Raw genomic sequence first — 11349 nt, 5'->3', positions numbered from 1 at the left:
GAAAGTTGAGACACCCTTTCATTCTATTTTTCTGTCCCATTAGGTGGTAAACATTTTAATTTAGAATTATAAAACTGTAACCTCACGACTCCCACCATAGAAGGTTGTTAATTGTTTGAAACACGATCAGGATATCGGGTGACGGTACGGTTTTATATTTCTTTGAATGTTCTTCGTTTATACTATACCAACTGGAACGAGACAATAGAATAAAAAGGTAACACAAAAAAAATTTCAATACATATAGTAGGACACGATTTAACTACTACGCCAATATCAGTGTCAATACGTGGTTTCTACTTGTAGTTCGCTTCGAGCGAAAGCAATTCAACCTTTCTAATAGTGTGGAACGAAACAATGGACATGAGCCTACAGGTCTCCGGAAGTTCCAGTCCGGAGACCTGTACATTTAAATTGAGCATTAAATCATACGCAGAGGAACGACCTTTAGAAATCTGTAACTATGAGGATGTGTTTCAATTGAAAGTAAAAGAAACCGTATTCCATGTTCATCGTCAGGTGCTGGAAGCTGCTTCAGATTATTTTAAAGGTCTTTGCAATTGTAAAAATACCACAGAAGGCAGGAATCAGGAGGTCAACTTAGATGATGTCGATGTGGAAGTCTTAAAGACTCTAATTCATTTTATGTACACTGGGAACGTGAAAATTACGGAAGAAAATGTCTGGGGTCTTCTGCAATGGTCGGATTACTTTGGTATAGATGGAATGAAAAATAATGTGGTTGACTTCATCACGAATAATATTACTTGTGAAAATGTCACATTATTTCGCGAGCAAGGGGTGCACTATGCTGTCGGTTTAGTAACCGCTTGTGACCGATTTATTGGCCGCAACTGCTCGGACCCAGTATTCCAATCCCTCAGCTATGATCGTGTAAAAGAAGTGTTAGATATAAAATTAAACAGCGAAGGTGAAATTAAGAATTGCACTGCAGCCATTGAAACTTGGGTAAACTTTTGTTGGGAAACAAGAAAAACTTATATTCCAGAGCTTATTAAATTTCTGACAGATAACGCTTTCGGAGCAGAGAACCTAAAGTATAATACAGAAGAAGATCGACTTAAAATTGAGTTTAAAAATGTTGGTGATTCTCGTGTCACTCGTGTAACAAATACATTGTGTGGTGAACCGCTGCCAGAATGGTCGAACATCGAGGAGTCGCAGCGATAAAAACACTTGATTTCTAACTTTATTTAATGCACTTGATTTTTAACTTCATTTAATGCACTTGATTTTTAACTTCATTTAATGCACTTGATTTTTAACTTCATTTAATGCACTTGATTTTTAACTTTATTTAAAGCACTTGACTTTTCAACTTAACAGTACGGTGAAGAGGGGACACCTTTAGCACATAATTTCTAAACAACTTGATCGTGTTTAAACAATTAACAACGGTCTATGGGTGTCAAAGAGAATACGATTTTATAATTCTTTGAGTTTTCTTTGTTTACTACCAAAAGACACGAAAAACAGTATAAAAAGTGTCTTATCTCCTCCAGCCTACTATTACCTTTATTTTAGGTATTACGCACTGTGATATACTGTTGCAATATTCTTCCGTATAGTTCAACCCAGAGTCTAATATATATGTATCGATCAGCACTGTTTTGTTTTAACTTCATTTTGTATATATATATGCAATATGATATAATTGGTAATGCAATATAGCGGAAATACAAACCACTGTTATATGGATATTGAGAATATTTAAGCAATTTGATGACATTTATGTTATTATCGAATAGATTGTAATGCATAAAGTAATTAAAGCATGCTGTTAAATAATTTGCGTACTAGTCCCAGTGTGGTATATTGACACTACAGCAAGCAACTTATTTGCACACACATGTATTAAAAGAGAATACAAATATGTCAATAACAAAAAATCTTTAAAATAAAAAAAATTAAAATAAAACCTTTAGAATAAAAATACCTTAAAACCCAGCAGGTGAAAAAAATTAGATCGCTGGTTGGAGTAAATGACTCCGAATAAGTCCAACTCCACTTGTACCTATAGACGTTAGCGGGATGCTATATCTACAAGTTTAAATTTAGATTTTTATACAAGAACAAAATGTTACGGTGTCTTCCGGCGTCGTGGAAAAGTGGTTAGCGCTTCTGCCTCTAACCCAGAGGTGTAATGGGTGCAAGGCTCGTCGCTGCCACCGTTGTGGACGTATGTGTCCTTCCACGCAAGACACTTAACGGCAATTGCTCCAACCCAGTGGTCACTCTCGGGTTGTCCAAATTATCAGCCATACATGAATAAAAAATATATAAAATCCAAACAAAATAATTACCTACAGAGTATTATACATGATTACCTACAGAGTATTATACACATAACTCGTAAGCTGGCATGATGAGGTGTACATGAAACAGAACATCCGCGTTATAACGGTCTCAGTACACAACGCATGTGTTTTTGGGTACGACCAAAGTCTATACTAACTTTGGGTACGACAAACTGCAAATTATTTACAAAGAATGAAATCACGTGCCACCATTATGACGTCATATGCTAGCAAAACACGTACAGTGTGCTATAGGCCTATAGGGCATACCATCAAATAGAAAGAAAAGTTAGGCTATACTATAGGAATAAAATAAAAAATCAATATGTTGTATGGAAAGTGTCAATGTTCCCAGTTTTATTCTGGAAGACCATAAATAAAGCAACGCATATTTGACATACCTTTTAAAATGGTAATAACGTTCAAACTTTACTATGTTATAGGTCTTGTAATAATTTTATATGACGAGGTACGTCGATCGTTACGTGGTCACGTGGGTAAAATATGACGTATCACGTGATTAGGTAATTACGTATCACGTGAGTAGGTAATGACGCATCACGTGGGTAGGTAATGACGTATCACGTGATCTGTACGTGATTGATCGTGCTGTTGTGAAAAACAAACAGAGTTCGTCATGGCGACGAACGAACTCTTTATTGTTTGAACACAATACAAGTTATTCGGTCTGCACCTTGTCCCATTGTATGGAATTCTTTTAAAAGGCGTCATTATGGCATAAATAAACCTAGCACATGTGGTTTTAGCCTCTTCTGAACTTATATACGCAGTGCAAATACAAAGTTTTTTTCATATAGTTATTTTATTGAAGTTATAAAATCTTATCAAAAGAAAGTTGCATTTTCAGGTCGCCAAATTAAAGCTCTTATTAGTTATTGTTAATTGTTTTATTCATTAATTATAAATGTATAGATACATTAAATAATAATAAACAATTGCTGCGATATAATACCAGAAACTTATATACAATCTTAAAGTGAAGTACAATAACAAATATTATCTAATGCAATGTATTTTACAGTTAACCTGATTATGAAAAACTATCATTACAAAATTGTACAAACACACAATAATACTCGATCCACATTATAACTCTAGAATATTTACATCCGATGACACCTAGTTCTGGTTTTGTTCAAAGAACATCATATCCTGTCAAATATATCATATTATCATATTTATATTACTGTGGGGTCCGATAGATACCATAGCATCTAAACCACATATTTCCTGACCGGCTTTTGAACAATTAACAATGCTATTTTAGAGCCGCAAGGCTACGGTTGCATAATTTTGTAAATATTTTTTGTTTACAACCAAATAGAAAGAGGAAAGAGTATGAAAACACAAACCATCTTGCCCCACCCTCCTATTCTTTATATTTGCTACATAGGAGTTAATACTTAATAAGATTGCTGGGTATTTGTAAAACGTAAACATGTAATCAAAGCGAAAGTTAAATATAAACTTACAATAAGGAATGTTGCTCCGAGAAGGACAGCCTTCATTTTTACATCCAGGTCTTTGGGAACTGCAAACACGGTTAGTTTTACAAAAGCTTTGTGTATAATACGAAATTGGGTTTGGTGGGATACTGTTAGCACCTAAATCCCATATTTTTTGGGCAAATTTTGAACAATTAACAACGTTATTTTAGATTCGTGGTCTACGGTTATATAGTTCTGTAAATTTCCTTTGTTTACTACTATAAATGGGACTAGAAAAAGGGAATAAAAGCAGTTTACTTACAGGTCACTGAGAAGTTCGTTGCGTTTGTCACCATTTCTTTTGCAAAGCCAGAGTACTGCTTAGTTACACTGCCGATGGAGACAGAGTTGGATTTGATCTCAAACGGGAAGTCGCATGTACAGCAGGGGCCTGGACACACACAGCATGGGCCCTCAATATCAAAAACTTTTTGCTCGTTTGCGTCAAGGATCTCATACATAGGAACCCAGCACGATTGTCTGTTAAGTGTATTTTCGGTATTTAACGATAAGCTGGTATATAAAGTTTGATTTTGAAAACTCGAGTTTTAACAAATTTTCCATATTTTAATTTTTTTTTACAAATTCTGCAAATTTAGTTTTTTTTTTTAATTTTGCCGCAAATTGTACCAAGTTTTCATATACTTACGATTGTCTTATGGTTCCCAACGGTGTACCAACAGGTGACTCAACGTTAATGCTGTATGAACAGCAATCAGAGTTTGCGCACCAACAACATCCAGCACAACATTTAAACTCACGGTTCATCCGAATAACTTCCTGTTGATATATAAGATGGGGGTAAGATGGATATCGTTAACACAAACATTCCACATGTTCTAATCGTGTTTTTAAGCAATAACAGCGCACTTTTAGAGTCGTGGGGATACGGTTATGCAGTTTTGTAAATGTTGTTTGTTTACTATACTAAAATTAGATAATAATATAAAAGGGGTATCTTACCCCAAACATAATATAGTCTGTGGGGCAAGATAGGATATCGAGAATAAAAACATGGACCACCCTACCCCAACTACTGTATTTAGAGTATTGCGGGGTAAGATGGTACACTTTCAGCACATAAATCCAAATATTCTGACCGTGTTTTAAACAATTGACAACGGTTTATGAAAGTCGTGGGGAATCTACGGCTTTATACTTTTTTGAATGCTCTTTGTTTACTACCATGTTTGACGAAAAAAAGTGTCTCATCTCACCCCAACCTACTATAAATTTGTTTAAACACCGGTTACTTACATTGCCTGCATTGTCGACAATATGCATCATGAATCCACGGTGTGGGCCGCAGCATACGCGCATGCAGAAGTCAGATTCTGCGAATATTATCGACAATTCACGACATACATTATGACTCAATGAGGATAAACGCCTACGTTTGTACGGGTAATAGCACCGCTGGTAGCAATGAGGATAAACGTACACCTACCTTCGTACGCGTAGTAGCACTGCTGTCCCAATGCATTTTTTACCACGAATCGGTTCTGCGTCTCAATATTGGTCAGCACTAAAAAATAGAAATAGATTTAATGTTTAGTTCATAATATAGTACTATGGAGTAAAATAGATAACTTTAGCACATAATACCCACATTCTCTAAATTTTGTAACAATTTTTAGTTTAGTACTAAATGGGATGATAAAAAGCACAAACCATTTTACCCCAACTTACTACAAAACGCATTCCAGCCCAGAAAAAAACACAACATAAATAGAGTAAGCATTTCTTACCTTCAAAAATCTCAACTTTTTGGTGAACGAGCAATTGGTCAAGCTGTGTCAGATATTCCAAACCAGGTGGGCACCCAGGTATACTTTGAGGCGCTTGCATCCATACTGCTGGTTGCGGTTGCCCTGGTAATGCTTGACCAGAAAAGGGCTGCTGCATCTAAAGTAAAATGTTAGTTTAAAAGCTATATTTTTTCATACATATATTTATTAAATCCTTTTTTACGTACTGGATGGATATTCATACTCTGAGCTCCAAGACTTTGCTTAACTAAAGCTGTAGAGAGACTCAAATACTTTGCTTAACTAAAGACAGAGAGAGAATCCAAGACTTTGCTTTAATAAAGCCCCTTACAGTTACTGTTGTACGAATGAAAGTCCTTGTGATAACGTTCGATTTAGGAATGTATTGTCCATAAAGCTATCCTGTGTTTCTTACGGTTTCAAATTTCATAGCTGTCTCAACAGGCCTGGTTTCTTGCTAGGGCAGTAACAAAAACTCTAATAGCCTTACCTCTGCACATACTCATAGTAACGCAACAGTAATCGAAAACATAAACATTTGCCTACAGGTTAAAAGTAATAAAGTAGGGTAGGGGAAGATCGGACACCTTTTAACTGTATTTTCTCGTCCCATTTAACAGTAAACAAAGAACATTCAAATAATTATAAAACTATATCCCCGCGACTCCTATAGACTGTTGTTACGTGTTTAAAACACGATCAGGATACTTGGATCATAGTTTAATAAAGAAGTGTTGTATTATTAAACTATGCTTGAATATTATATGTGCTAAATGTGTCCCATCTTCCCCACCCGACCCCACTATATATACATTCCTGTCTGTTTGTTTTAACTATTGCTTATTTACACCGCAACAACTACGCACTCTCAGGTAACAGGAGAGTATGGCTGTATAAAATATGCATGAACCACGTATGGTCAGTTCTCTTACCTATATACCGCTGCCATTAACCAATTACAGTATTCACTATCTACATTGTTGACGCGAAATAAGTAGTATATCAACGAACCAGTGCCCTAAGGGCTGTGAAAACAGTAGCTATGTCTGTGTACAGTAACTATAAACATCTTTCAAAATAAAATCACCACCACAACAGTGTACTGTGACTTAACTTTCTATAACCGATACACAGAATTACAATATTAAACAAAAACCATGCTATACAACACATAATATGAGTTAACCTACTTTTCCTTGTGCTTCCATTTCCTCGTTTTTAGAAACCAACGCCTTGGTTCAAGTGGTTATAAATAGTACAGTACTCCTGTTACTAACCAAGCCTATAGTCTGCAACGTAGAATGAGGCAACAGCGTGACGCACTTTTATCCGCAACGAAGCGTTTGTCATAACGCTACCAACAATAGCGTTTTTTCTGGACCATTGTATAAATAAGTTCTTTATTCACAAACCGCCTTAAAACGTTAACAACGATACTCTCGGCTGTATATATGTACATACTACAGTTATACAGGATGTAAAACAAAAAATGGTAAAATTATTCATACTCATTGTTGCGTTTCAGGGCAATTGGTGGAAAATGAATTGCGCAATACTTAATTAAATTACACATACGAGACATTTGAATCGAAGACGTCGTAACACTACTACGCTATTTTCAGACAGACTACTAAATAATAACACATAATATAATGAATATAATCATTAAACCATATCTTGGTGTAACGACTCTTTTAACATGTAAGCGGTCCCTTTAAAATTTACAGTTTGTTGCTTAGGTATGTAATTGTAAATGCAATTTGTTTGTATACTAAAACAAAGGCGTAGAGATAGATGAATTATGCCGATCTTCGAACTAATTGTTGTTTTTCTCAAAGAACATGATGTCCTGAAACAAGAAAATGTTAAATAGCAGGGTGGGGTAAAATGGGAAATGTTTTCATCTTATTTTTACGTTAAATTTGGTAGTAAACAAAGAATGTTCAAACAATTAAAAAAACGTTTCCTTAGCTCTCTAAAAAACGTTGTTAATTGTTCAAAATACGACCAGGAAGTCTGTGAGATGGCATGAATGTTGGGTGGTTTTGTTTTCTTACTGGGAAGTAAGAAAACAACGACGGTTGTTAACATATGAAAGTATAATTGTGTATATATCAGTTAATAGGGAACTACTTACGATAAGAAATGTTGCGCCCAGCAAAACCGCCTTCATTTTCACGTCAAGGTCCTTGGGAACTATAAAAAAATAGAAAACAAATAATGACAATGCTAATTATGTACAGTAGGTTTTTGAACAGATGGGGAAGAGAAACGCTTTATAAAGCATATATAGTATACCGCGGGATATCGTTAGCACCTAAGTTTCGTATTTATCAGATTGTGTTTCACAATTAATAACGCTCTTTAAAAGCCGTGAGAATTAGAAAAGGTTATATAATTCTGTAATTCTTCTTTGTTTACAGTCAAACAAGACAAAACATGGAAGAATAAAAAACGCGTCCTTTCTTACGCCACCTTTATACACAGTTTAAACACCGATGAAATTAGACCCATCAGGGGGTCATGTATCCTTACTTACAAGTAACTGAGAAGTTGGTAGCATCCGTGAACATTTCCTTGCCCAGACCTGACCATTGTTTCGTCACACTACCGATTACAGACTCCGCTCCATCAGCTGTTTTTATGTGAAAAGGAAAATCACAAGTACAGCATGCACCCTGACAGATACAGCACGGGCCTTCGATTTTAAAGATTTCTTTGTTAGTTTCATCAAGGATATGGTAGTTTGGTATCCAACACGATTGTCTGTGATAAACATAACATTACATAATTTTTAGGTATCTATTTTAATACAGTAACGGAGATCAGGTTAATTAACGTAAGAGAAGCAGCAAACGACAGTCGTTATACACACTACGGGTAAAAAGTACTTGAGCAAAAGTGTCAAATAAAAGCGTAGCTGCAAAACTCATGTAAAAAAACCTTAACTGTACCTATTACCACACAAAACAGCCGTTACTGAACCTATTTAAACAAACATACGTGACATTGCACACTTACGCCTGCTTAATGGTTCCGAGGTGTGTTCCTCCAGATTCGACAGTGATGTTAAAAGCGCAGTGGTCGGTATTGGCACACCAACAGCAACCTGCGCAGCATTTGAATTCCCTGGTCATGCGCAGTACTTCCTGTGAAAGATAATAGTATATTAAATTACTATGGGGTAAGATGGCACGTTCATTCGTTGGCATATAATATTGTAGGGGGGTAAGATGGGTCATGTTTTCATTTTCTTGTCTCGTCCCGTTTGTAGAAAACAAAGAATATTTACAGTATAAGTTAACCGCACCCTCACGACTTTAAAACGTTGTTAATTGTTTCAAACACGATCAAGACATGTAGGACTTTAACGCTAACGGTGTCCAATTTTATCCCACAGCGGTACTATACATGAAAGTTATTTACCGTTTGTAGAAATTTTCAAACAACTGAATAGACTTACCCTACCCGCGTTATCAACAACATGCATGATGAAACCACGACCTGGACCACAGCATATTCTCATACATAACTCAGATTCTGCATAAAATAAACTGGTTACAGACTTACAGTGATAGAAGGAGTATAAAAAGTCGGGATATATCTCACTAAATATATCTAAAGGTACTGTGTATCTTTCTCTAGTAAGCCGGTTATACAAGGCAAAACGACAGTGCCGCTGGATTTGTTCATTATATAGCAGTGTGGGTGGGGTAACATGGGAAACCCAAAGGACAAATTTCCCAACATCTTAGTCAAAAGTAGGGTTGGGGAAGATGGGACACATTTTTATTCAATTTTCTCGTCCTATTTGGTAGTAAACAAAGAACATTTAAAGAATTATGAAATCGTATCCGCACATCCCCCACAGACCGTTGTTAATTGTTTAAAAGACGATCAGAATATTTAGATGGTATGTGCTAAAGGTGTCCCGTCTCCCCCCATCCTACTATATGATGGTTTTGGGTGATATTATTACAAATTAGACAACATGGTATACCGCTATATAGTGACCACTGGATTAGAGCAATGAAGTGTGATTCCTCAAAACACGCACGCGCCCTAACCGCAAACTGCTATGAAATAAAGCTCAAATATTTGTGTTTTGACATCACATACCTTCATATGCGTAGTAACATTGCTGACCAAGCGCGTTCTTTAGGACGAAGCGATTCTTCGTTTCAATGTTTGTTAAAGCTGCAATACAATAGACAGGAAGAATTAATAATTAACTGACACACAAAATAATTTCTTCAGGAAATACATCTGCTACGGTTGCGGCTTTCTGTTATTTTATGAATGAAGAATGTATTTGGGGCATAGGTTACCATATACACATACAGCATATAACCAACTTGTTTTATGACTTTTAGCACTGATGTATTACCAATTTACAACCTATTTCAGTGGATATAAGTTATATTTATTCAAAACGACAAAAAATACCTTCAAACAATTCAACTTGTTGATGCACGAGTAGTTGGTCCAACTGAGTAAGATATTCCAAGCCCGGTGGACACCCAGGAACGCTTTGGGGCATTTGCATCCATTGCTGTTGTTGTGCCATTTGTGGTGGCTCTTGTGCTTGACTCAAAGGTTGCTGCAGGAAATATACGTTTTACAAAAAAAATTACAAACAAATCAACTGCGTTTGTGACTAAACAATAAACATTCTTATGAATATAAACAAATAGTCTGTAATGGTACAGTATAGAACTAGTGTAATATACCAACATAGACTTTAAACAAAATAGCTATACGTTTCTTTTTAACAAACATTTTAACCAAAAGTTTGAATGAAACTCACCGCCGCTGCCTGTGGCATGATTCTTTACCTTGTTATAGCAACTGATCACAATGTAATAAAACGTTTACCCTGATTTTCCCTAACGATCTATTTAAAGAGCAACTGTACAAATAGTCAGCGTATCACGTGTCTAACGCGATCATTGTGCGTTAATAAAATGTAGGCCATCATGGGATAATGAATAAACAGTTGTCGCAAAATCTAAGCTTTTTTTAGAAGCAGAAAATGAACTACAATTAGGGGTATTTTATACAACTTTAGTACATAAGACATTTGCTGCGTGATTTACTGAGCTTGAATTACTGGTGCTGTATCTACTATCTATAACTTCTAAAAATTTAGAAACATATTTTAAGTAACGCATTCAAAGTATTGGGTTTCCTTACTTTCCCCCATGTTTCTAATCTGCTAAGCCGAATATTGCAGCTAGCATATCGATATTATAACTTTTGCATATATAGGAATTGCCGTTTCATTAGTCAGTGCTGTCTTTATATCAATAAATTAACACTCAACATTCGTTACCCAACAACACAGATATGCCCTGAAAAGTCACGTGACACCGAAAACTTAAATTGACGATACATCACGAACCGAAAACTGTGACTGAAATAGCTTACTCCAGGCACGATATTCTTCACTGAATTGCGCCTTTGGTTAAATACTGTACAAATAGCTTGACAACTAATTTACTCTTTTGTTAAAATAAAGCTTATCTCATTAGTTTGTATTAGGTCGGTTCTGTTTACGCCACAGCATAAAAGACGTTGGTGTAACGAAAATCGAATTACAATGAATGACAGGATATTGCTAGCGCCTAAATAAGCACGCTCTGAAACTACTATCGTGCTATCGTATCAGTATTGTGATAACTTACTAACTAAACAACTCTAAAACTAAAAACTAAAATCACTAACCCATGTACGTTTAGACGGAACCTAATGACC

The 11349-nt window shown here is 35.8% G+C and overlaps 2 protein-coding genes across 4 annotated transcripts; both read right to left on the bottom strand.

Annotated features, from left to right (window-relative positions):
• Nucleotides 1-3122: 3122 nt before the first annotated feature.
• On the bottom strand, nucleotides 3123-6945 carry LOC149738914 (phospholipid scramblase 2-like). 3 transcript variants are annotated; one of them, XM_089875663.1, is made up of 8 exons: nucleotides 6786-6945; nucleotides 5575-5731; nucleotides 5274-5351; nucleotides 5084-5160; nucleotides 4476-4606; nucleotides 4089-4306; nucleotides 3812-3870; nucleotides 3123-3491 (listed from the first exon to the last, which is right to left on the bottom strand). In XM_089875663.1, the coding sequence occupies exons 1-8, from the start codon at nucleotides 6801-6803 to the stop codon at nucleotides 3459-3461; spliced, it is 771 nt and encodes a 256-aa protein (XP_089731789.1). In that variant the 5' UTR covers nucleotides 6804-6945; the 3' UTR covers nucleotides 3123-3458. The 3 variants fall into 3 exon arrangements, with proteins under 3 accessions (XP_089731789.1, XP_089731791.1, XP_089731790.1); XM_089875665.1 differs by lacking the exon at nucleotides 6786-6945 and adding an exon at nucleotides 6528-6549; XM_089875664.1 differs by lacking the exon at nucleotides 6786-6945 and adding an exon at nucleotides 5802-6072.
• Nucleotides 6946-6978: 33 nt separating this feature from the next.
• Nucleotides 6979-10565, bottom strand: LOC149738913 (phospholipid scramblase 1-like). Its single transcript, XM_089875662.1, has 8 exons — nucleotides 10403-10565; nucleotides 10042-10195; nucleotides 9715-9792; nucleotides 9059-9135; nucleotides 8617-8744; nucleotides 8135-8361; nucleotides 7733-7791; nucleotides 6979-7444 (listed from the first exon to the last, which is right to left on the bottom strand). The coding sequence occupies exons 1-8, from the start codon at nucleotides 10418-10420 to the stop codon at nucleotides 7412-7414; spliced, it is 774 nt and encodes a 257-aa protein (XP_089731788.1). The 5' UTR covers nucleotides 10421-10565; the 3' UTR covers nucleotides 6979-7411.
• Between the last annotated feature and the right edge of the window lie 784 nt (nucleotides 10566-11349).

Source organism: Ciona robusta, chromosome 3 (genome assembly GCF_009617815.1).
Source record: "Ciona robusta chromosome 3, ASM961781v2".
NCBI lineage: Eukaryota > Metazoa > Chordata > Ascidiacea > Phlebobranchia > Cionidae > Ciona > Ciona robusta.
This window is presented reverse-complemented; position numbering and strand designations above follow the sequence as displayed.

Bases quoted from the DNA above. Each gene is read 5' to 3' on its own strand.
- LOC149738914 (XM_089875663.1), bottom strand. The intron at 5,352-5,574 runs GTAAGAAATGCT...TCTATTTTTTAG, and splicing joins AAAAGTTGAGATTTTTGAAG to TGCTGACCAATATTGAGACG. The intron at 3,871-4,088 runs GTAAGTAAACTG...CCGTGTTTGCAG, and splicing joins AACGAACTTCTCAGTGACCT to TTCCCAAAGACCTGGATGTA.
- LOC149738913 (XM_089875662.1), bottom strand. The intron at 9,136-9,714 runs GTATGTGATGTC...TATTTTATGCAG, and splicing joins ATGTTACTACGCATATGAAG to AATCTGAGTTATGTATGAGA. The intron at 8,362-8,616 runs GTAAGTGTGCAA...TGTTTATCACAG, and splicing joins CTCGGAACCATTAAGCAGGC to ACAATCGTGTTGGATACCAA.